The 23,402-nt window shown below is 41.9% G+C and overlaps 2 protein-coding genes, 4 long non-coding RNA genes and 2 pseudogenes across 11 annotated transcripts; all 8 read right to left on the bottom strand.

Annotated features, from left to right (window-relative positions):
• Positions 1-404: 404 nt before the first annotated feature.
• On the bottom strand, positions 405-1,040 carry LOC306791912 (citrate synthase-lysine N-methyltransferase CSKMT, mitochondrial-like; the record flags this gene model as incomplete). Its single annotated transcript, XM_079288829.1, has 1 exon — positions 405-1,040. The coding sequence occupies one exon, from the start codon at positions 1,038-1,040 to the stop codon at positions 405-407; it is 636 nt and encodes a 211-aa protein (XP_079144955.1).
• A 722-nt stretch (positions 1,041-1,762) lies between these two features.
• On the bottom strand, positions 1,763-2,335 carry LOC306792189. The gene is made up of 2 exons (XR_013772799.1): positions 2,206-2,335; positions 1,763-2,116 (listed from the first exon to the last, which is right to left on the bottom strand). It is a non-coding gene; the product is annotated as an uncharacterized lncRNA (long non-coding RNA).
• Positions 2,336-7,810: 5,475 nt separating this feature from the next.
• On the bottom strand, positions 7,811-8,548 carry LOC306792319 (citrate synthase-lysine N-methyltransferase CSKMT, mitochondrial-like; annotated as a pseudogene). The gene is made up of 2 exons: positions 8,545-8,548; positions 7,811-8,483 (listed from the first exon to the last, which is right to left on the bottom strand). The product of its transcript is annotated as a citrate synthase-lysine N-methyltransferase CSKMT, mitochondrial-like (transcript).
• Positions 8,549-9,188: 640 nt separating this feature from the next.
• LOC306792021 lies at positions 9,189-9,749 on the bottom strand. Its single transcript, XR_013772786.1, has 2 exons — positions 9,620-9,749; positions 9,189-9,542 (listed from the first exon to the last, which is right to left on the bottom strand). It is a non-coding gene; the product is annotated as an uncharacterized lncRNA (long non-coding RNA).
• Positions 9,750-10,431: 682 nt separating this feature from the next.
• On the bottom strand, positions 10,432-15,401 carry LOC306792782 (ras-related protein Rab-9A-like). Of its 4 annotated transcripts, none has more exons than XM_079290085.1 (4): positions 14,679-15,401; positions 11,584-11,618; positions 11,361-11,507; positions 10,432-10,511 (listed from the first exon to the last, which is right to left on the bottom strand). In XM_079290085.1, the coding sequence occupies exon 1, from the start codon at positions 15,341-15,343 to the stop codon at positions 14,870-14,872; it is 474 nt and encodes a 157-aa protein (XP_079146211.1). In that variant the 5' UTR covers positions 15,344-15,401; the 3' UTR covers positions 10,432-10,511; positions 11,361-11,507; positions 11,584-11,618; positions 14,679-14,869. The 4 variants fall into 4 exon arrangements, with proteins under 4 accessions (XP_079146211.1, XP_079146212.1, XP_079146210.1 ...); XM_079290086.1 differs by having other exon boundaries at positions 11,361-11,482; XM_079290084.1 differs by having other exon boundaries at positions 10,437-10,511; positions 11,361-11,482; positions 14,874-15,401.
• Positions 15,402-17,004: 1,603 nt separating this feature from the next.
• Positions 17,005-17,742, bottom strand: LOC306792318 (citrate synthase-lysine N-methyltransferase CSKMT, mitochondrial-like; annotated as a pseudogene). Its single transcript has 2 exons — positions 17,739-17,742; positions 17,005-17,677 (listed from the first exon to the last, which is right to left on the bottom strand). The product of its transcript is annotated as a citrate synthase-lysine N-methyltransferase CSKMT, mitochondrial-like (transcript).
• Positions 17,743-18,382: 640 nt separating this feature from the next.
• On the bottom strand, positions 18,383-18,955 carry LOC306792131. The gene is made up of 2 exons (XR_013772792.1): positions 18,826-18,955; positions 18,383-18,736 (listed from the first exon to the last, which is right to left on the bottom strand). It is a non-coding gene; the product is annotated as an uncharacterized lncRNA (long non-coding RNA).
• Positions 18,956-20,537: 1,582 nt separating this feature from the next.
• Positions 20,538-21,719, bottom strand: LOC306792720. The gene is made up of 3 exons (XR_013772838.1): positions 21,683-21,719; positions 21,460-21,606; positions 20,538-20,620 (listed from the first exon to the last, which is right to left on the bottom strand). It is a non-coding gene; the product is annotated as an uncharacterized lncRNA (long non-coding RNA).
• Between the last annotated feature and the right edge of the window lie 1,683 nt (positions 21,720-23,402).

Here is a 23,402-nt window from a genome sequence, read left to right as displayed (position 1 = left end):
AATGACCAAGTCAAAATGATCTACCTACATTAAAAATGCTGAATATCTATATATATATATATATATATATATTTATTTTTTTTGGTCATTAACTTACTCTGATGACTTGTGACCCGTGTGTTAGAAAATCAAGTGGCAAATCGCGATCGACATATTGGGCACCCCTGGTTTAAGTGGTTTGTCAACTTTTATCATTTCATAAAGAGGTCATTCTTTACCTTCAGGTTATTTTATAAGTAGTAAATCTATTGTCTCTGCTGTCGGAATGTGGAGGTCCAGTTTGGTGGATAACTCACTCTGTCTGTGTACCTTATCAATTACTTTTTACAATCACTTCAGTAGTTTACTCATTTAATATTATCACCATCCAGATGAAGAAAGTTGCTATACAATAGAGCGAGGAGTCACTTGGTAGCAGTAGTCAGTCCCCTTAGCTCCCCAACCTCCTGCACCCCAACATCTGCTGCCATCAACCCCGGCTCCTGTGCCTCCGTCTCCAGCCACAGCAGCCTGGCATCAGGGTCTTCATCAGAGAACTGGAGCAGAGACCCTGAGCTCCGCAACACCGACAAACACTGCTTCAGCACCTGATTGGCCTTCCATTTCCCTTCCTTAGACCTCAACAAGGCATCTGTGGTGCCCTTATCAACTATAAGGTCCACACTGCTACAACCGTAGTGCTCGTGGAGCTGTGTGCAGTCCAGCTCTACGAACTCAAGCCGAGAGGAAAGATTGTGAGCTTGAATGGCTTTGGTTTGGACGTGTTCATGCATTAGTCGCACAGCTATGGGGGAAATGTCTGCACAAGTGACCCGGACCGGGAGAGGAGAGCGTCTGTAAATACAGGGCCCGAAAGCAGAAGTGCCACAGCCCATAGCCAGGACTTGGAGCAAACCGTCTGGGTGGGGCTTGGTCTGCAATAGGGGCATAATGAAGTCCCGGACAGCATCGAAGCCAAAGAACCACTCAAAGTGTTTGAAGGTGTTTGTGCTGCTGCTGCTCTCAGTGTAGAAGCGGTCCCAAGTTGCTTTCTTATCCATGTTTTCAATCAGTTCAGCTAGGCAGAAACACAGATGGGATTATGTCACGAGTTAGTGAGTGAACATTAGCAGTAAAACACATACAACTTGCCTTAATGCCTCCATCCTTCTGTCATATTTGGAGGGACTTTATGCTGAAGTAAATTTAAAATCCATCAATTTAATGTGTCAAATGTCTTTTCTTTTAATATATGATTTAAGACCTTTTCTTGGGTCCTTAGAAGCCACTAAGCTCGGCATGAAGACGATCTACCAAGCTGACAAACTCAAATGACTCACATTGCTCATTAAAATAAAAAAGCAACATACACTCAACAGTCCTGCATTGAATCCTCCCTTTGTGTACTTTATAATGCTCAGTTCATCTTTAAACTGTTAAATAGATGTGTTGATGTATCCAGGCTGTGTTATATTAGACTGCATTAGCTTGGTGTTGCCAACAAGTTTGCAACTGAGTGTGACGTTATTGCACAACAAAGTGCTACTTTATGGTCAGCTTCTGTAGCTAACATATCGGTGACAATTAGGTAAGACATCAGTGCACACACCTGCAACTCACTTTAACTTTTCTTTCTTACTTATTTGGAGGTTCACGCTATTCCCCCCCAGACCACTCGCTGTGTGCAGACACCCTGCCTGAGTCTCGGTGCAGTGACAATACAATCAAAGGTGTTATGATGTGGTGCGTTCATGGACCCAAATGCAGACTCAGGACAGCAGAGTTATATTTCAAAAAACAATTTTATTTATTTCTCTCAGGCAGAGGAAAAGACAGGAAATACATAGTCAAAAAGGAGGCGTCTCTATGCGCTCCGCATGGGTCCAAGCCGGAAAGTGGCAAAATCCTCTGAGCGGCTGACGAAGCCGACAGGTAAACAGTCACGTCAAACACAGAGGCGCGTCCTCGCGCTCCGCTCTGATCCTAGCCGGAAAGTGGCTGGCAGGCAGGCTGGAACGTCTGTGTGATACCCGAGGCTCGACACAGGAACGCCAAGACTACACAGTTGATCTCCGAGGAACTAACTGGAAGGCTTCTTCGTGCAGGTGAAAACCCGAGGCTCGACACTGGACGGCAGCTAAATTGAACACAAAAACAGATTGTTAGAGCTAGAAGAGCTAGAAGAGGAGCTAGAAGAAGAGAGAGGAGAAATAGGAGTGAAGATACAATAGGAGGGAGGAGATGGGTCACAGCGAGTGGAGGAGCCAGTACTGCGTTGTGAGGCTGGGATTCTACGGAGGATGAGCCGTGGGGAGTCGGGGCGGTTGGGGTCCGGGATGAGGAAAGACTTCCACGTGAAGCGTTGTCCCGCCTGAAGGTTTAAAAAAATAAATACAACCATCAGACCACTGCTCCACATCGTGGAAACAAACCAAGGACTGTTACATCATATAGACTTCTCTGCAGGCAGTTCTGTTAGTCATTCGGTATGTGAGTCTCAATGGGAGATGATGAAAGAAACTTATCAAAGTGTTAAAATAACTGTGTGACATTCAGGTTCTTTGTTCTTACCGTGCTCCTGGTTGGAGGGACTGTGTCCGTGCTGCCAGGGTTGTAGTCTGGTGGGGGACTAGGTGAGGAGCTAGAAGAAGAGAGAGGAGAAATAGGAGTGAAGATACAATAGGAGGGAGGAGATGGGTCACAGCGAGTGGAGGAGCCAGTGCTGCGTTGTGAGGCTGGGATTCTACGGAGGATGAGCCGTGGGGAGTCGGGGCGGTTGGGGTCCGGGATGAGGAAAGACTTCCACGTGAAGCGTTGTCCCGCCTGAAGGTTTAAAAAAATAAATACAACCATCAGACCACTGCTCCACATCGTGGAAACAAACCAAGGACTGTTACATCATATAGACTTCTCTGCAGGCAGTTCTGTTAGTCATTCGGTATGTGAGTCTCAATGGGAGATGATGAAAGAAACTTATCAAAGTGTTAAAATAACTGTGTGACATTCAGGTTCTTTGTTCTTACCGTGCTCCTGGTTGGAGGGACTGTGTCCGTGCTGCCAGGGTTGTAGTCTGGTGGGGGACTAGGTGAGGAGCTAGAAGAGGAGCTAGAAGAAGAGAGAGGAGAAATAGGAGTGAAGATACAATAGGAGGGAGGAGATGGGTCACAGCGAGTGGAGGAGCCAGTGCTGCGTTGTGAGGCTGGGATTCTACGGCGGATGATCCGTGGGGAGTCGGGGCGGTTGGGGTCCGGGATGAGGAAAGTCCTCCACGTGAAGCGTCGTCCCGCCTGAAGGTTTAAAAAAATAAATACAACCATCAGACCACTGCTCCACATCGTGGAAACAAACCAAGGACTGTTACATCATATAGACTTCTCTGCAGGCAGTTCTGTTAGTCATTCGGTATGTGAGTCTCAATGGGAGATGATGAAAGAAACTTATCAAAGTGTTAAAATAACTGTGTGACATTCAGGTTCTTTGTTCTTACCGTGCTCCTGGTTGGAGGGACTGTGTCCGTGCTGCCAGGGTTGTAGTCTGGTGGGGGACTAGGTGAGGAGCTAGAAGAGGAGCTAGAAGAAGAGAGAGGAGAAATAGGAGTGAAGATACAATAGGAGGGAGGAGATGGGTCACAGCGAGTGGAGGAGGAACGTAGGGGGACGTAGGGGAACTGTCGTGCCATCTGAGGGTAAAAACACACACAACCCTCAGACCACTGATCCATATCATAGTCATTTCTCATATCACATTGAAAGGATCAGTAGCACAAAGCAGTGTGACTAGATAGAAAGTAAATGTCATACAATAAATGATACGCTCGCAAAAGTATTAGCAGAAACAAACCCAGTACAGTGCAACATGTTTGCATTTGTTTCAGTGTTGTTACTGCAGGAGGCCTTCCATATGTCTACATTGACTAAAAGTCAGAAACATATCAGCACTTTTTCGATAGAAAATATCTTTTAGTGGTTCTTTCACTCTGCTGTTCATTGTGTTAATATGTATGAAAAATATCACAAGTATGTAAGAAATGTATGAATTGTGAGTTAATATGGATTAAATATATTATCATGCGTGCATCACTTGTGATCCGTATCACCGAGAAGTTATATAAATATAAAGAAACAATATTTCTATTAGCATTTCTCAGTTTAAGCTAACGCTGGACGGTCGGGTCTATAAAGCTAACGTTAGCTAACCAAGAAAGCAGCTTTTGTTCAGATAAACTTGTTTAAACTTGGTCTCAACAGTCAAAAGTCAGTCCTAGTGGATTAATATACACTGATAACTGAAAATATTATCAATATTAGGATAAACATCGGTTCAGATAGATACATAAATAAATACATAAAAAACAGTGGTGGAAAAAGTATATAAATCTCGCTTTTTTTCCTGCAAAAGTTGATCAGAATCAGACTTACCTTTATCAGTAACGTTAAGTCACGGATGCAGAAAAATCCTGGTTTGAAGGTGTTTCTTGGGAGGTTTCTTCGAGTGAAAGTAGATTTCGGCTTTTTCGAGTGAAAGTAGATTTCGGCTTTTTCTGACGGACCAACGGTTGGAACAGACTGAATTTAGAAAAAATGCACAATTTGGTAAACATGGTAACGATGGAACGTTCGACTGAGAACAGCTCGTTCTTACCTCAGAGTCTCCATCAGGTCCTCAACAGTCCTCCGCTGCACAAACAGACATTAAATACAACTTTAAGAGGAATATATCCACATGAGCTCAAATAATACAACTAACATGACATTGTGACTCAGTCTCCTGTCGCGTTTGAGAGTCACGTGACCTGCCCAGGGGTTAACCACACATTAAGTCTCCATTCAGGCCTATTTAAAAAACACGGTCTCATATAATGTCCAATAATATAGAGATGCATGTTTGCATGGAGGTTTGAGGGTGTCAGGTTGGACCCTGTCCTTGGTCCTATGTGGTCCTCCAGTGTCCACAGATTGACAGCACGTGGACCTGCTGTTTCACGTTTCCTACATTGTTGTGACAGGAAGCCAGAGTTTCAGAATAAGTGACACAAACATCAATTTGAAATAAAATGAAAACATATTTTCTGAGGTTTGTTTACTGGTCCACATCCTGTCTGTCTTTGGGCCATCGTTGGACAAATGTCTCTCCAGAGACATTACATTTACACACCCCTGCATCACACCTGTATTACTCTCTTTGATCCATTTTCTTTTGTTAAAGTAGAAACTTGATGTAACTTTACTAATTGCTATTGTGCATAGTGGCATGTATGCACATGTTAAATGAGTTGTTTAACAAGTACTTGTGGGAAGAAGCAAAGTTAGTAATGTGCACGAATGAGTTCTTTGGTCCGAAATATTCTGCTAGGATGAACACTGTACACACTTTGGTTAGATTTTAGTCTACATGATTTAAAACACTGACCAAGGACTTGCTGTCATATAATGTATGTAAATGTAGATAATGGTTGGCTGCTATGTAATAGAATTTGTCACCAAGGAATCAAACCCGAAAAACAAATGCTATTTGTACACTTGAAGCACGATTGAGATTACTTACACTTCTTTACATAATTGTTATTGTGGAAAGCATTTTGTACACAGTCTCATCTATATAGTAGTTACAGACATAGATAAAGACAAATATGATGCATATGTTCATTAACACCACTATATTTGCTGTCATCATTACTGTCTGTTTTGCTAACATGAGTAAAATATAATACAGAGATGTGTTTTATCACATCAGAGCTACAATGATCTCAATAAGTTAATGGAACAAATTGTTTTCCTGTGATGCCAATACACACATTTGTGCACTTCTAGCACTCAACCAAATTAGTTGTCAAATACTGTGTTATGCATTTGTTGGCATGTGTGTATTTGTGTGAACTTTGTAGTTTGTGGTTAGATTTTCCTTGAAAGATGTTTTGCATTCTTTACTTCACAGCTGTCACAGAAATGACACATGTCTTGCTCTCTGACTCTTTCAAAACAACTAAAAATAATCATTTTTGAATTGTGATTGAGACAAAATGGCAGATAGGGCAATAGAGAGGCACAGATCTCAAATGTTTCCCAAAAACATGTCGAGACACATTACATCTGTGTAGTTGTTGTGTCCTGTGCATCTCTTTTTCTCTCACTACAGCAAAGGCATGCGAAAATCTGCCAAAAGTCAGCAACCAAAAGGAGGAAGGTTTTTGACTCTAGCCGACAGAGAGCTGAGGGTACAGACCTCCCCGCGCTCAAACCCCTCAAACCAAAGGTAAGACTACACCTTAGGGCGTAGGAGTACAATTAGATTTAATAGGAAGAGAAAAACTGCTCAAAGTTGTATATCTCCGTGTGGAATCTCTGTCCGAAAATAACTGCAAGAACAGTTTCATGACATTTGAATATGTACAATTCAGCCGATATAAACGTAGGCGCTTTCAATTGTATTTCAGTCACAAGGTTCATCTTCTACTGGGAAAGTAAGTTGATTTGTCCTTTCTTTCTGTGTACATTAGTTTTTAGTGGCACGATTAATCAGCTGAAGCCCAAATGGCGTTCCCTCAGATCCCTCACTGTTTCTGGCTTTATAGATACTGGTTTCCCCTCTTTGAGCCATTGGCTTAAATAGTCTGAGGCGTGTCAACTCATACTGGTGGTATTAGTTTAAAAACAAACACTGAATCTGTGGTATTTTCCTTTCCTTTCCACAACTATAAATCTTAAGATGTATGCATTATAATTTCATTTTCTTTAAACATAACTGTGTTGACAGTATGACCCCCTATCTTCTCAAGCTGCACTACTTCTTTTGAACCTCTTGTAGACTTATACTCTTACTCTTTGACAAGTCACCATCAGAATACAGAGCTCGGCCAAAAGTCTGTTTGTCTTAGTTTGTTCTTGTAAACTTCTCTGCTGGCTGAGACAAAGCAGCCAGGACAGAGGACAGGAGGAATGACATACTACTGTATGTGATACCTGCGTTCTTCATTATTATCATTTATAAACTTCACTCAGGACAATTTAGATTTGTTTCCAGTTATTAGTGGCTTTGCTGTTGTAAACATAACTGTTGCAGCTCTAGAACCAATATTTAGTTCTACCTAAATTACAAATAACTTCTATTCCTGTTCAGATTATTTAGTCATGAAAAAGTATTGATAAGAGTGGCTCCTTGGCCTAAAATCCCAAAGATACCTATCCGTACCTTTAGGCCACCGTAGTTCTATTAGGTACTGAGCTGAGGGTTGTGCAATTTGCAACCTCACCACTAGATGGATCTAAATCTCACACACTGTTCCTTTCAGGTAATTCTGATAAACCAAGACTTGTTGATCCTTGCGATTTGAATTGTGTCCAGTTAGACGTCTGTTGCCCAGCATATATATATATATAAATATATATATATATATATATATATATATATATATATATATATATAAATATATATATATAATATATATAATATATATATATATATAAATATATATATATATATAATATATAATATATATATATATATATATATATTATATATATATATACATTTGGTCATTACCTTTCTCTGATGACTTGTGACCCGTGTGTTAGAAAATCAAGTGGCAAAATGCGATCGACATATTGGGCACCCCTGGTTTAAGTGGTTTGTCAACTTTTATCATTTCATAAAGAGGTCATTCTTTACCTTCAGGTTATTTTATAAGTAGTAAATCTATTGTCTCTGCTGTCGGAATGTGGAGGTCCAGTTTGGTGGATAACTCACTCTGTCTGTGTACCTTATCAATTACTTTTTACAATCACTTCAGTAGTTTACTCATTTAATATTATCACCATCCAGATGAAGAAAGTTGCTATACAATAGAGCGAGGAGTCACTTGGTAGCAGTAGTCAGTCCCCTTAGCTCCCCAACCTCCTGCACCCCAACATCTGCTGCCATCAACCCCGGCTCCTGTGCCTCCGTCTCCAGCCACAGCAGCCTGGCATCAGGGTCTTCATCAGAGAACTGGAGCAGAGACCCTGAGCTCCGCAACACAGACAAACACTGCTTCAGCACCTGATTGGCCTTCCATTTCCCTTCCTTAGACCTCAACAAGGCATCTGTGGTGCCCTTATCAACTATAAGGTCCACACTGCTACAACCGTAGTGCTCGTGGAGCTGTGTGCAGTCCAGCTCTACGAACTCAAGCCGAGAGGAAAGATTGTGAGCTTGAATGGCTTTGGTTTGGACGTGTTCATGCATTAGTCGCACAGCTATGGGGGAAATGTCTGCACAAGTGACCCGGACCGGGAGAGGAGAGCGTCTGTAAATACAGGGCCCGAAAGCAGAAGTGCCACAGCCCATAGCCAGGACTTGGAGCAAACCGTCTGGGTGGGGCTTGGTCTGCAATAGGGGCATAATGAAGTCCCGGACAGCATCGAAGCCAAAGAACCACTCAAAGTGTTTGAAGGTGTTTGTGCTGCTGCTGCTCTCAGTGTAGAAGCGGTCCCAAGTTGCTTTCTTATCCATGTTTTCAATCAGTTCAGCTAGGCAGAAACACAGATGGGATTATGTCACGAGTTAGTGAGTGAACATTAGCAGTAAAACACATACAACTTGCCTTAATGCCTCCATCCTTCTGTCATATTTGGAGGGACTTTATGCTGAAGTAAATTTAAAATCCATCAATTTAATGTGTCAAATGTCTTTTCTTTTAATATATGATTTAAGACCTTTTCTTGGGTCCTTAGAAGCCACTAAGCTCGGCATGAAGACGATCTACCAAGCTGACAAACTCAAATGACTCACATTGCTCATTAAAATAAAAAAGCAACATACACTCAACAGTCCTGCATTGAATCCTCCCTTTGTGTACTTTATAATGCTCAGTTCATCTTTAAACTGTTAAATAGATGTGTTGATGTATCCAGGCTGTGTTATATTAGACTGCATTAGCTTGGTGTTGCCAACAAGTTTGCAACTGAGTGTGACGTTATTGCACAACAAAGTGCTACTTTATGGTCAGCTTCTGTAGCTAACATATCGGTGACAATTAGGTAAGACATCAGTGCACACACCTGCAACTCACTTTAACTTTTCTTTCTTACTTATTTGGAGGTTCACGCTATTCCCCCCCAGACCACTCGCTGTGTGCAGACACCCTGCCTGAGTCTCGGTGCAGTGACAATACAATCAAAGGTGTTATGATGTGGTGCGTTCATGGACCCAAATGCAGACTCAGGACAGCAGAGTTATATTTCAAAAAACAATTTTATTTATTTCTCTCAGGCAGAGGAAAAGACAGGAAATACATAGTCAAAAAGGAGGCGTCTCTATGCGCTCCGCATGGGTCCAAGCCGGAAAGTGGCAAAATCCTCTGAGCGGCTGACGAAGCCGACAGGTAAACAGTCACGTCAAACACAGAGGCGCGTCCTCGCGCTCCGCTCTGATCCTAGCCGGAAAGTGGCTGGCAGGCAGGCTGGAACGTCTGTGTGATACCCGAGGCTCGACACAGGAACGCCAAGACTACACAGTTGATCTCCGAGGAACTAACTGGAAGGCTTCTTCGTGCAGGTGAAAACCCGAGGCTCGACACTGGACGGCAGCTAAATTGAACACAAAAACAGATTGTTAGAGCTAGAAGAGCTAGAAGAAGAGAGAGGAGAAATAGGAGTGAAGATACAATAGGAGGGAGGAGATGGGTCACAGCGAGTGGAGGAGCCAGTACTGCGTTGTGAGGCTGGGATTCTACGGAGGATGAGCCGTGGGGAGTCGGGGCGGTTGGGGTCCGGGATGAGGAAAGACTTCCACGTGAAGCGTTGTCCCGCCTGAAGGTTTAAAAAAATAAATACAACCATCAGACCACTGCTCCACATCGTGGAAACAAACCAAGGACTGTTACATCATATAGACTTCTCTGCAGGCAGTTCTGTTAGTCATTCGGTATGTGAGTCTCAATGGGAGATGATGAAAGAAACTTATCAAAGTGTTAAAATAACTGTGTGACATTCAGGTTCTTTGTTCTTACCGTGCTCCTGGTTGGAGGGACTGTGTCCGTGCTGCCAGGGTTGTAGTCTGGTGGGGGACTAGGTGAGGAGCTAGAAGAGGAGCTAGAAGAAGAGAGAGGAGAAATAGGAGTGAAGATACAATAGGAGGGAGGAGATGGGTCACAGCGAGTGGAGGAGCCAGTGCTGCGTTGTGAGGCTGGGATTCTACGGCGGATGATCCGTGGGGAGTCGGGGCGGTTGGGGTCCGGGATGAGGAAAGTCCTCCACGTGAAGCGTCGTCCCGCCTGAAGGTTTAAAAAAAATAAATACAACCATCAGACCACTGCTCCACATCGTGGAAACAAACCAAGGACTGTTACATCATATAGACTTCTCTGCAGGCAGTTCTGTTAGTCATTCGGTATGTGAGTCTCAATGGGAGATGATGAAAGAAACTTATCAAAGTGTTAAAATAACTGTGTGACATTCAGGTTCTTTGTTCTTACCGTGCTCCTGGTTGGAGGGACTGTGTCCGTGCTGCCAGGGTTGTAGTCTGGTGGGGGACTAGGTGAGGAGCTAGAAGAGGAGCTAGAAGAAGAGAGAGGAGAAATAGGAGTGAAGATACAATAGGAGGGAGGAGATGGGTCACAGCGAGTGGAGGAGGAACGTAGGGGGACGTAGGGGAACTGTCGTGCCATCTGAGGGTAAAAACACACACAACCCTCAGACCACTGATCCATATCATAGTCATTTCTCATATCACATTGAAAGGATCAGTAGCACAAAGCAGTGTGACTAGATAGAAAGTAAATGTCATACAATAAATGATACGCTCGCAAAAGTATTAGCAGAAACAAACCCAGTACAGTGCAACATGTTTGCATTTGTTTCAGTGTTGTTACTGCAGGAGGCCTTCCATATGTCTACATTGACTAAAAGTCAGAAACATATCAGCACTTTTTCGATAGAAAATATCTTTTAGTGGTTCTTTCACTCTGCTGTTCATTGTGTTAATATGTATGAAAAATATCACAAGTATGTAAGAAATGTATGAATTGTGAGTTAATATGGATTAAATATATTATCATGCGTGCATCACTTGTGATCCGTATCACCGAGAAGTTATATAAATATAAAGAAACAATATTTCTATTAGCATTTCTCAGTTTAAGCTAACGCTGGACGGTCGGGTCTATAAAGCTAACGTTAGCTAACCAAGAAAGCAGCTTTTGTTCAGATAAACTTGTTTAAACTTGGTCTCAACAGTCAAAAGTCAGTCCTAGTGGATTAATATACACTGATAACTGAAAATATTATCAATATTAGGATAAACATCGGTTCAGATAGATACATAAATAAATACATAAAAAACAGTGGTGGAAAAAGTATATAAATCTCGCTTTTTTTCCTGCAAAAGTTGATCAGAATCAGACTTACCTTTATCAGTAACGTTAAGTCACGGATGCAGAAAAATCCTGGTTTGAAGGTGTTTCTTGGGAGGTTTCTTCGAGTGAAAGTAGATTTCGGCTTTTTCGAGTGAAAGTAGATTTCGGCTTTTTCTGACGGACCAACGGTTGGAACAGACTGAATTTAGAAAAAATGCACAATTTGGTAAACATGGTAACGATGGAACGTTCGACTGAGAACAGCTCGTTCTTACCTCAGAGTCTCCATCAGGTCCTCAACAGTCCTCCGCTGCACAAACAGACATTAAATACAACTTTAAGAGGAATATATCCACATGAGCTCAAATAATACAACTAACATGACATTGTGACTCAGTCTCCTGTCGCGTTTGAGAGTCACGTGACCTGCCCAGGGGTTAACCACACATTAAGTCTCCATTCAGGCCTATTTAAAAAACACGGTCTCATATAATGTCCAATAATATAGAGATGCATGTTTGCATGGAGGTTTGAGGGTGTCAGGTTGGACCCTGTCCTTGGTCCTATGTGGTCCTCCAGTGTCCACAGATTGACAGCACGTGGACCTGCTGTTTCACGTTTCCTACATTGTTGTGACAGGAAGCCAGAGTTTCAGAATAAGTGACACAAACATCAATTTGAAATAAAATGAAAACATATTTTCTGAGGTTTGTTTACTGGTCCACATCCTGTCTGTCTTTGGGCCATCGTTGGACAAATGTCTCTCCAGAGACATTACATTTACACACCCCTGCATCACACCTGTATTACTCTCTTTGATCCATTTTCTTTTGTTAAAGTAGAAACTTGATGTAACTTTACTAATTGCTATTGTGCATAGTGGCATGTATGCACATGTTAAATGAGTTGTTTAACAAGTACTTGTGGGAAGAAGCAAAGTTAGTAATGTGCACGAATGAGTTCTTTGGTCCGAAATATTCTGCTAGGATGAACACTGTACACACTTTGGTTAGATTTTAGTCTACATGATTTAAAACACTGACCAAGGACTTGCTGTCATATAATGTATGTAAATGTAGATAATGGTTGGCTGCTATGTAATAGAATTTGTCACCAAGGAATCAAACCCGAAAAACAAATGCTATTTGTACACTTGAAGCACGATTGAGATTACTTACACTTCTTTACATAATTGTTATTGTGGAAAGCATTTTGTACACAGTCTCATCTATATAGTAGTTACAGACATAGATAAAGACAAATATGATGCATATGTTCATTAACACCACTATATTTGCTGTCATCATTACTGTCTGTTTTGCTAACATGAGTAAAATATAATACAGAGATGTGTTTTATCACATCAGAGCTACAATGATCTCAATAAGTTAATGGAACAAATTGTTTTCCTGTGATGCCAATACACACATTTGTGCACTTCTAGCACTCAACCAAATTAGTTGTCAAATACTGTGTTATGCATTTGTTGGCATGTGTGTATTTGTGTGAACTTTGTAGTTTGTGGTTAGATTTTCCTTGAAAGATGTTTTGCATTCTTTACTTCACAGCTGTCACAGAAATGACACGTCTTGCTCTCTGACTCTTTCAAAACAACTAAAAATAATCATTTTTGAATTGTGATTGAGACAAAATGGCAGATAGGGCAATAGAGAGGCACAGATCTCAAATGTTTCCCAAAAACATGTCGAGACACATTACATCTGTGTAGTTGTTGTGTCCTGTGCATCTCTTTTTCTCTCACTACAGCAAAGGCATGCGAAAATCTGCCAAAAGTCAGCAACCAAAAGGAGGAAGGTTTTTGACTCTAGCCGACAGAGAGCTGAGGGTACAGACCTCCCCGCGCTCAAACCCCTCAAACCAAAGGTAAGACTACACCTTAGGGCGTAGGAGTACAATTAGATTTAATAGGAAGAGAAAAACTGCTCAAAGTTGTATATCTCCGTGTGGAATCTCTGTCCGAAAATAACTGCAAGAACAGTTTCATGACATTTGAATATGTACAATTCAGCCGATATAAACGTAGGCGCTTTCAATTGTATTTCAGTCACAAGGTTCATCTTCTACTGGGAAAGTAAGTTGATTTGTCCTTTCTTTCTGTGTACATTCGTTTTTAGTGGCACGATTAATCAGCTGAAGCCCAAATGGCGTTCCCTCAGATCCCTCACTGTTTCTGGCTTTATAGATACTGGTTTCCCCTCTTTGAGCCATTGGCTTAAATAGTCTGAGGCGTGTCAACTCATACTGGTGGTATTAGTTTAAAAACAAACACTGAATCTGTGGTATTTTCCTTTCCTTTCCACAACTATAAATCTTAAGATGTATGCATTATAATTTCATTTTCTTTAAACATAACTGTGTTGACAGTATGACCCCCTATCTTCTCAAGCTGCACTACTTCTTTTGAACCTCTTGTAGACTTATACTCTTACTCTTTGACAAGTCACCATCAGAATACAGAGCTCGGCCAAAAGTCTGTTTGTCTTAGTTTGTTCTTGTAAACTTCTCTGCTGGCTGAGACAAAGCAGCCAGGACAGAGGACAGGAGGAATGACATACTACTGTATGTGATACCTGCGTTCTTCATTATTATCATTTATAAACTTCACTCAGGACAATTTAGATTTGTTTCCAGTTATTAGTGGCTTTGCTGTTGTAAACATAACTGTTGCAGCTCTAGAACCAATATTTAGTTCTACCTAAATTACAAATAACTTCTATTCCTGTTCAGATTATTTAGTCATGAAAAAGTATTGATAAGAGTGGCTCCTTGGCCTAAAATCCTAAAGATACCTATCCGTACCTTTAGGCCACCGTAGTTCTATTAGGTACTGAGCTGAGGGTTGTGCAGTTGGTTGCAATTTGCAACCTCACCACTAGATGGATCTAAATCTCACACACTGTTCCTTTCAGGTAATTCTGATAAACCAAGACTTGTTGATCCTTGCGATTTGAATTGTGTCCAGTTAGACGTCTGTTGCTCAGCATATATATATATATATATATATATATATAATATATATAATATATATATATATATAAATATATATATATATATATATATATATATATAAATATATATATATAATATATATAATATATATAATATATATATATATAAATATATATATAATATATATAATATATAAATATATATATATATAATATATATATATATATATAATATATATATATATATATAATATATATATATAAATATATATATATATAAATATATAATATATATATATATATATATATTATATATATATATATATATATAATATATATATATATATATATATATATTATATATATATATATATATATATATATATATATTTGGTCATTACCTTTCTCTGATGACTTGTGACCCGTGTGTTAGAAAATCAAGTGGCACCCTTTGTCTTTGTTCTAGTCGTTCCTTTCGCTCCCTCTCCCACCTCTGCTCCTCATCTTCTTCCCCAGCACATTCACCTGAGGCTTGTGGGACTTCTATAACACATATGGATTGACATGAGACAAATCAATTGTCCGTCATCACTTACAAGGGCAATGGACCCCACAATGGCCGCAATATAGTGTACTCCTGGCACCATTGCTTAGCCTCCTCGGATGACACCTGCCTTTCTGTCACATCCACTTTGTTGCCCAAGACCACGAATGGAAACGTCTCTGGCTCCTTGACATCTGCGTAGTAGATGAACTCCTTCTTCCAGTTGCCTAAATTGAGAAAACTCTGGTTGTCATCGACACTGAAGGTGAGCAGGCAGCAGTCGGAGCCACGATAGAAAGGAGTCCTCAAGCTGCGGAAGCGCTCCTGGCCAGCAGTATCCCAGATCTGTAGGGTCACCTGGTGGCCATCTACCTCCAGTTCCTTGTTGAGGAACTCCACGCCAATGGTGTGGAAGAGGTGCGCATCAAACTTGTTGGTAACGTAACGATTCATGATGGAGCTTTTTCCGACACCGCCATCACCCAGCAGAATGACTTTGAGCAGGGATGTCTTTGTCGTCATGGCTGTTCAATCCCGATCGACCACTTTAGAATAATTTACCTAATGGAGAGATGCAATGTGTAAGAGACATTTGTATTGCCTGCATGACACTGTAATATAATTTTGAAAAAATTGCAAGCAATTAGCACTTTACTCTAGACACACAATTTGTGGAAGAAATGTTTGAGCCTTTTTTTTTTTTATCTTACTCCTGATAGATTTTGGCCTCCTCCACTTGTCCAGATCATGTGCTGTAGACCCCGGTCCTTGGTCACATGCTCATATATTTAATATTGATGTGAGCAGCCATATAACGTTAGGTAACGTTAACGTTCAACCAGCTGTAAAACACCAGTTTCCTGATTAACAGATGGCCCAATGAAGCATAAGCTGCTTACAAACGTTCACTGTTTGTGAGCACTCTTACCTGATATAAAGATTTAGCTTGTCAAGATAACGCAAACACACTAATAAACTAATAGCTGAAACATGCTAGCACACAAGTAGAGTTAAGTCTAAGTTGCGGGTATATCAGCTGGTTACGCGTTAGCTAAGCTAAGCTAACATGAAAAAAAGAAAACAAGTGAACACAGCTGGAGTTAGGTTCTTCAAATATACTGCACGAATTACATTCGCTAGCTTACCTGTGGGCGATATTGCTAGTAACGTACCTTACAGTTTGGGCCAAGCAGCTACTGAGTCAACGAGAAACAGAACACGAAACCACTGAATTAATATTAAAGCCTGTTTGACAGCTCCTCGCCTTGGTGTGGCTCGAGATAACGTCAGGTCGCACGTTTCCTGGTGAACTCCAAAGGCTCGATGCTAACGCAGCTAGCTGCTAACAAGCTAACGCTACATGGGCGCATCGGGTCATGTGATCTTGTCAGACAGAAACAACCAACGAGAGCTGAGAAAACATTACAAGCCCTTATGACCACAGACTGTGTGTTACAACGTATACACACAATATTATTCACAGAGTTGCACGTTATATAGTTTGATAAATTAATTTCAAACAGCGTGTCTATTTGTCTTCCCATATTCTCCGTCGGTGACACATCTTTTACTTCTTTGTAGTTTTCATGCTCAACCAGCAGAGAGCGACATTTAACCATAGACTTTGTGCATTTAACCAACGTCACTTTAAAGTCCCCATTTCTGATTTTGCTTTGTTCATTTAGCTGCTATCTGCCAGCATCTCAGCTGCACTCAAATCCACTAGAGCCCATCGAAAAAACACTATATGTAGTAGACCAGGGGTGCCCACACTTTTTCGGCTTGAGAGCTACTTTTAAAATGACCAAGTCAAAATGATCTACCTACATTAAAAATGCTGAATATCTATATATATATATATATATATATATTTATTTTTTTTGGTCATTAACTTACTCTGATGACTTGTGACCCGTGTGTTAGAAAATCAAGTGGCAAATCGCGATCGACATATTGGGCACCCCTGGTTTAAGTGGTTTGTCAACTTTTATCATTTCATAAAGAGGTCATTCTTTACCTTCAGGTTATTTTATAAGTAGTAAATCTATTGTCTCTGCTGTCGGAATGTGGAGGTCCAGTTTGGTGGATAACTCACTCTGTCTGTGTACCTTATCAATTACTTTTTACAATCACTTCAGTAGTTTACTCATTTAATATTATCACCATCCAGATGAAGAAAGTTGCTATACAATAGAGCGAGGAGTCACTTGGTAGCAGTAGTCAGTCCCCTTAGCTCCCCAACCTCCTGCACCCCAACATCTGCTGCCATCAACCCCGGCTCCTGTGCCTCCGTCTCCAGCCACAGCAGCCTGGCATCAGGGTCTTCATCAGAGAACTGGAGCAGAGACCCTGAGCTCCGCAACACCGACAAACACTGCTTCAGCACCTGATTGGCCTTCCATTTCCCTTCCTTAGACCTCAACAAGGCATCTGTGGTGCCCTTATCAACTATAAGGTCCACACTGCTACAACCGTAGTGCTCGTGGAGCTGTGTGCAGTCCAGCTCTACGAACTCAAGCCGAGAGGAAAGATTGTGAGCTTGAATGGCTTTGGTTTGGACGTGTTCATGCATTAGTCGCACAGCTATGGGGGAAATGTCTGCACAAGTGACCCGGACCGGGAGAGGAGAGCGTCTGTAAATACAGGGCCCGAAAGCAGAAGTGCCACAGCCCATAGCCAGGACTTGGAGCAAACCGTCTGGGTGGGGCTTGGTCTGCAATAGGGGCATAATGAAGTCCCGGACAGCATCGAAGCCAAAGAACCACTCAAAGTGTTTGAAGGTGTTTGTGCTGCTGCTGCTCTCAGTGTAGAAGCGGTCCCAAGTTGCTTTCTTATCCATGTTTTCAATCAGTTCAGCTAGGCAGAAACACAGATGGGATTATGTCACGAGTTAGTGAGTGAACATTAGCAGTAAAACACATACAACTTGCCTTAATGCCTCCATCCTTCTGTCATATTTGGAGGGACTTTATGCTGAAGTAAATTTAAAATCCATCAATTTAATGTGTCAAATGTCTTTTCTTTTAATATATGATTTAAGACCTTTTCTTGGGTCCTTAGAAGCCACTAAGCTCGGCATGAAGACGATCTACCAAGCTGACAAACTCAAATGACTCACATTGCTCATTAAAATAAAAAAGCAACATACACTCAACAGTCCTGCATTGAATCCTCCCTTTGTGTACTTTATAATGCTCAGTTCATCTTTAAACTGTTAAATAGATGTGTTGATGTATCCAGGCTGTGTTATATTAGACTGCATTAGCTTGGTGTTGCCAACAAGTTTGCAACTGAGTGTGACGTTATTGCACAACAAAGTGCTACTTTATGGTCAGCTTCTGTAGCTAACATATCGGTGACAATTAGGTAAGACATCAGTGCACACACCTGCAACTCACTTTAACTTTTCTTTCTTACTTATTTGGAGGTTCACGCTATTCCCCCCCAGACCACTCGCTGTGTGCAGACACCCTGCCTGAGTCTCGGTGCAGTGACAATACAATCAAAGGTGTTATGATGTGGTGCGTTCATGGACCCAAATGCAGACTCAGGACAGCAGAGTTATATTTCAAAAAACAATTTTATTTATTTCTCTCAGGCAGAGGAAAAGACAGGAAATACATAGTCAAAAAGGAGGCGTCTCTATGCGCTCCGCATGGGTCCAAGCCGGAAAGTGGCAAAATCCTCTGAGCGGCTGACGAAGCCGACAGGTAAACAGTCACGTCAAACACAGAGGCGCGTCCTCGCGCTCCGCTCTGATCCTAGCCGGAAAGTGGCTGGCAGGCAGGCTGGAACGTCTGTGTGATACCCGAGGCTCGACACAGGAACGCCAAGACTACACAGTTGATCTCCGAGGAACTAACTGGAAGGCTTCTTCGTGCAGGTGAAAACCCGAGGCTCGACACTGGACGGCAGCTAAATTGAACACAAAAACAGATTGTTAGAGCTAGAAGAGCTAGAAGAGGAGCTAGAAGAAGAGAGAGGAGAAATAGGAGTGAAGATACAATAGGAGGGAGGAGATGGGTCACAGCGAGTGGAGGAGCCAGTACTGCGTTGTGAGGCTGGGATTCTACGGAGGATGAGCCGTGGGGAGTCGGGGCGGTTGGGGTCCGGGATGAGGAAAGACTTCCACGTGAAGCGTTGTCCCGCCTGAAGGTTTAAAAAAATAAATACAACCATCAGACCACTGCTCCACATCGTGGAAACAAACCAAGGACTGTTACATCATATAGACTTCTCTGCAGGCAGTTCTGTTAGTCATTCGGTATGTGAGTCTCAATGGGAGATGATGAAAGAAACTTATCAAAGTGTTAAAATAACTGTGTGACATTCAGGTTCTTTGTTCTTACCGTGCTCCTGGTTGGAGGGACTGTGTCCGTGCTGCCAGGGTTGTAGTCTGGTGGGGGACTAGGTGAGGAGCTAGAAGAAGAGAGAGGAGAAATAGGAGTGAAGATACAATAGGAGGGAGGAGATGGGTCACAGCGAGTGGAGGAGCCAGTGCTGCGTTGTGAGGCTGGGATTCTACGGCGGATGAGCCGTGGGGAGTCGGGGCGGTTGGGGTCCGGGATGAGGAAAGACTTCCACGTGAAGCGTTGTCCCGCCTGAAGGTTTAAAAAAATAAATACAACCATCAGACCACTGCTCCACATCGTGGAAACAAACCAAGGACTGTTACATCATATAGACTTCTCTGCAGGCAGTTCTGTTAGTCATTCGGTATGTGAGTCTCAATGGGAGATGATGAAAGAAACTTATCAAAGTGTTAAAATAACTGTGTGACATTCAGGTTCTTTGTTCTTACCGTGCTCCTGGTTGGAGGGACTGTGTCCGTGCTGCCAGGGTTGTAGTCTGGTGGGGGACTAGGTGAGGAGCTAGAAGAAGAGAGAGGAGAAATAGGAGTGAAGATACAATAGGAGGGAGGAGATGGGTCACAGCGAGTGGAGGAGCCAGTGCTGCGTTGTGAGGCTGGGATTCTACGGAGGATGAGCCGTGGGGAGTCGGGGTGGTTGGGGTCCGGGATGAGGAAAGACTTCCACGTGAAGCGTCGTCCCGCCTGAAGGTTTAAAAAAATAAATACAACCATCAGACCACTGCTCCACATCGTGGAAACAAACCAAGGACTGTTACATCATATAGACTTCTCTGCAGGCAGTTCTGTTAGTCATTCGATATGTGAGTCTCAATGGGAGATGATGAAAGAAACTTATCAAAGTGTTAAAATAACTGTGTGACATTCAGGTTCTTTGTTCTTACCGTGCTCCTGGTTGGAGGGACTGTGTCCGTGCTGCCAGGGTTGTAGTCTGGTGGGGGACTAGGTGAGGAGCTAGAAGAGGAGCTAGAAGAAGAGAGAGGAGAAATAGGAGTGAAGATACAATAGGAGGGAGGAGATGGGTCACAGCGAGTGGAGGAGCCAGTGCTGCGTTGTGAGGCTGGGATTCTACGGCGGATGATCCGTGGGGAGTCGGGGCGGTTGGGGTCCGGGATGAGGAAAGTCCTCCACGTGAAGCGTCGTCCCGCCTGAAGGTTTAAAAAAATAAATACAACCATCAGACCACTGCTCCACATCGTGGAAACAAACCAAGGACTGTTACATCATATAGACTTCTCTGCAGGCAGTCCTGTTAGTCATTCGGTATGTGAGTCTCAATGGGAGATGATGAAAGAAACTTATCAAAGTGTTAAAATAACTGTGTGACATTCAGGTTCTTTGTTCTTACCGTGCTCCTGGTTGGAGGGACTGTGTCCGTGCTGCCAGGGTTGTAGTCTGGTGGGGGACTAGGTGAGGAGCTAGAAGAGGAGCTAGAAGAAGAGAGAGGAGAAATAGGAGTGAAGATACAATAGGAGGGAGGAGATGGGTCACAGCGAGTGGAGGAGGAACGTAGGGGAACTGTCGTGCCATCTGAGGGTAAAAACACACACAACCCTCAGACCACTGATCCATATCATAGTCATTTCTCATATCACATTGAAAGGATCAGTAGCACAAAGCAGTGTGACTAGATAGAAAGTAAATGTCATACAATAAATGATACGCTCGCAAAAGTATTAGCAGAAACAAACCCAGTACAGTGCAACATGTTTGCATTTGTTTCAGTGTTGTTACTGCAGGAGGCCTTCCATATGTCTACATTGACTAAAAGTCAGAAACATATCAGCACTTTTTCGATAGAAAATATCTTTTAGTGGTTCTTTCACTCTGCTGTTCATTGTGTTAATATGTATGAAAAATATCACAAGTATGTAAGAAATGTATGAATTGTGAGTTAATATGGATTAAATATATTATCATGCGTGCATCACTTGTGATCCGTATCACCGAGAAGTTATATAAATATAAAGAAACAATATTTCTATTAGCATTTCTCAGTTTAAGCTAACGCTGGACGGTCGGGTCTATAAAGCTAACGTTAGCTAACCAAGAAAGCAGCTTTTGTTCAGATAAACTTGTTTAAACTTGGTCTCAACAGTCAAAAGTCAGTCCTAGTGGATTAATATACACTGATAACTGAAAATATTATCAATATTAGGATAAACATCGGTTCAGATAGATACATAAATAAATACATAAAAAACAGTGGTGGAAAAAGTATATAAATCTCGCTTTTTTTCCTGCAAAAGTTGATCAGAATCAGACTTACCTTTATCAGTAACGTTAAGTCACGGATGCAGAAAAATCCTGGTTTGAAGGTGTTTCTTGGGAGGTTTCTTCGAGTGAAAGTAGATTTCGGCTTTTTCGAGTGAAAGTAGATTTCGGCTTTTTCTGACGGACCAACGGTTGGAACAGACTGAATTTAGAAAAAATGCACAATTTGGTAAACATGGTAACGATGGAACGTTCGACTGAGAACAGCTCGTTCTTACCTCAGAGTCTCCATCAGGTCCTCAACAGTCCTCCGCTGCACAAACAGACATTAAATACAACTTTAAGAGGAATATATCCACATGAGCTCAAATAATACAACTAACATGACATTGTGACTCAGTCTCCTGTCGCGTTTGAGAGTCACGTGACCTGCCCAGGGGTTAACCACACATTAAGTCTCCATTCAGGCCTATTTAAAAAACACGGTCTCATATAATGTCCAATAATATAGAGATGCATGTTTGCATGGAGGTTTGAGGGTGTCAGGTTGGACCCTGTCCTTGGTCCTATGTGGTCCTCCAGTGTCCACAGATTGACAGCACGTGGACCTGCTGTTTCACGTTTCCTACATTGTTGTGACAGGAAGCCAGAGTTTCAGAATAAGTGACACAAACATCAATTTGAAATAAAATGAAAACATATTTTCTGAGGTTTGTTTACTGGTCCACATCCTGTCTGTCTTTGGGCCATCGTTGGACAAATGTCTCTCCAGAGACATTACATTTACACACCCCTGCATCACACCTGTATTACTCTCTTTGATCCATTTTCTTTTGTTAAAGTAGAAACTTGATGTAACTTTACTAATTGCTATTGTGCATAGTGGCATGTATGCACATGTTAAATGAGTTGTTTAACAAGTACTTGTGGGAAGAAGCAAAGTTAGTAATGTGCACGAATGAGTTCTTTGGTCCGAAATATTCTGCTAGGATGAACACTGTACACACTTTGGTTAGATTTTAGTCTACATGATTTAAAACACTGACCAAGGACTTGCTGTCATATAATGTATGTAAATGTGTTGTGAAAAAAATGTGCTGTAGCTGTTTTTCACACTTAGAGCAGGTTTAAGAATGAAACAGAAGCTCTCAGAGGCGTATAGTTTAAATCAAAAGCAATAGGTTTATTTATCGAACAAAGTTATTCAGCCCTGCAGTAATACGTGCACGGGACACTAATAGTTTCACTCGCAGAGATTCACCATTAGACACACTTAAACACATCAGCGTGAAACTTAATATAGGGGTTCCACCCCTTGCTACACATTGGCCAAAGTCAAAGATGCAGGCGTGGCACGTTTGTACGTTATGACACCTGGTTGGAAGCCGTGAATGTCCATTCACCTTTGGCCCCTCCCAATAGGCGTTGGTTTCCGTCAGTGTGAGTGAGATTTTGAGGCGAGAGGACCTGGGAAAGAGTGTGTGGAGAAAGCCGGGCTCAGCTGGGCGTTGGCCCTCGCTTGAATCTCACTGTCTATTGTGTCTTCCTTATCTTCTCTAAAGATGGCTGCCTGTTCCTAGTGACGCAGTTAAATAAGTAACCTTTCACCTGCTTCTCTCTGGCCTTGCTGTATGCTGTGAGCACTGTATAAGTGGTTAATAGTGCTGCATAAGATAATGGTTATTAAAACTACAAATATACTAGTGATTAATTAAACTGTATATATAAGCTAGTTGCTGATTAAGCTGTATATAAGCTAGCTGTTGATTAAACTGTATATAAGCTAGTTGCTACTTAAAGCTGTATATATGCTAATTTTATCAACAAATCCCTCTCTTGACGTCTGAAGGACGTCACTTTCTTTACTTTCCTACCCTGTTCACACGCTGGTGTCTTCCTCTGCCTCTCCTGACCCTACCAGGCTGTTCTGCTCTTCCCATACTGGGTAAGCTCCATAAGGAGGGGGTGGTAATGGTTCCTTGGAGAGGGCAGTGGTGA

The sequence above is a fragment of the Melanostigma gelatinosum genome, assembly GCF_949748355.1.
Source record: "Melanostigma gelatinosum genome assembly, chromosome: 18".
NCBI lineage: Eukaryota > Metazoa > Chordata > Actinopteri > Perciformes > Zoarcidae > Melanostigma > Melanostigma gelatinosum.
Note: the sequence above shows the minus strand (reverse complement) of the source record. Positions and strands in the feature narration are given on the sequence as shown.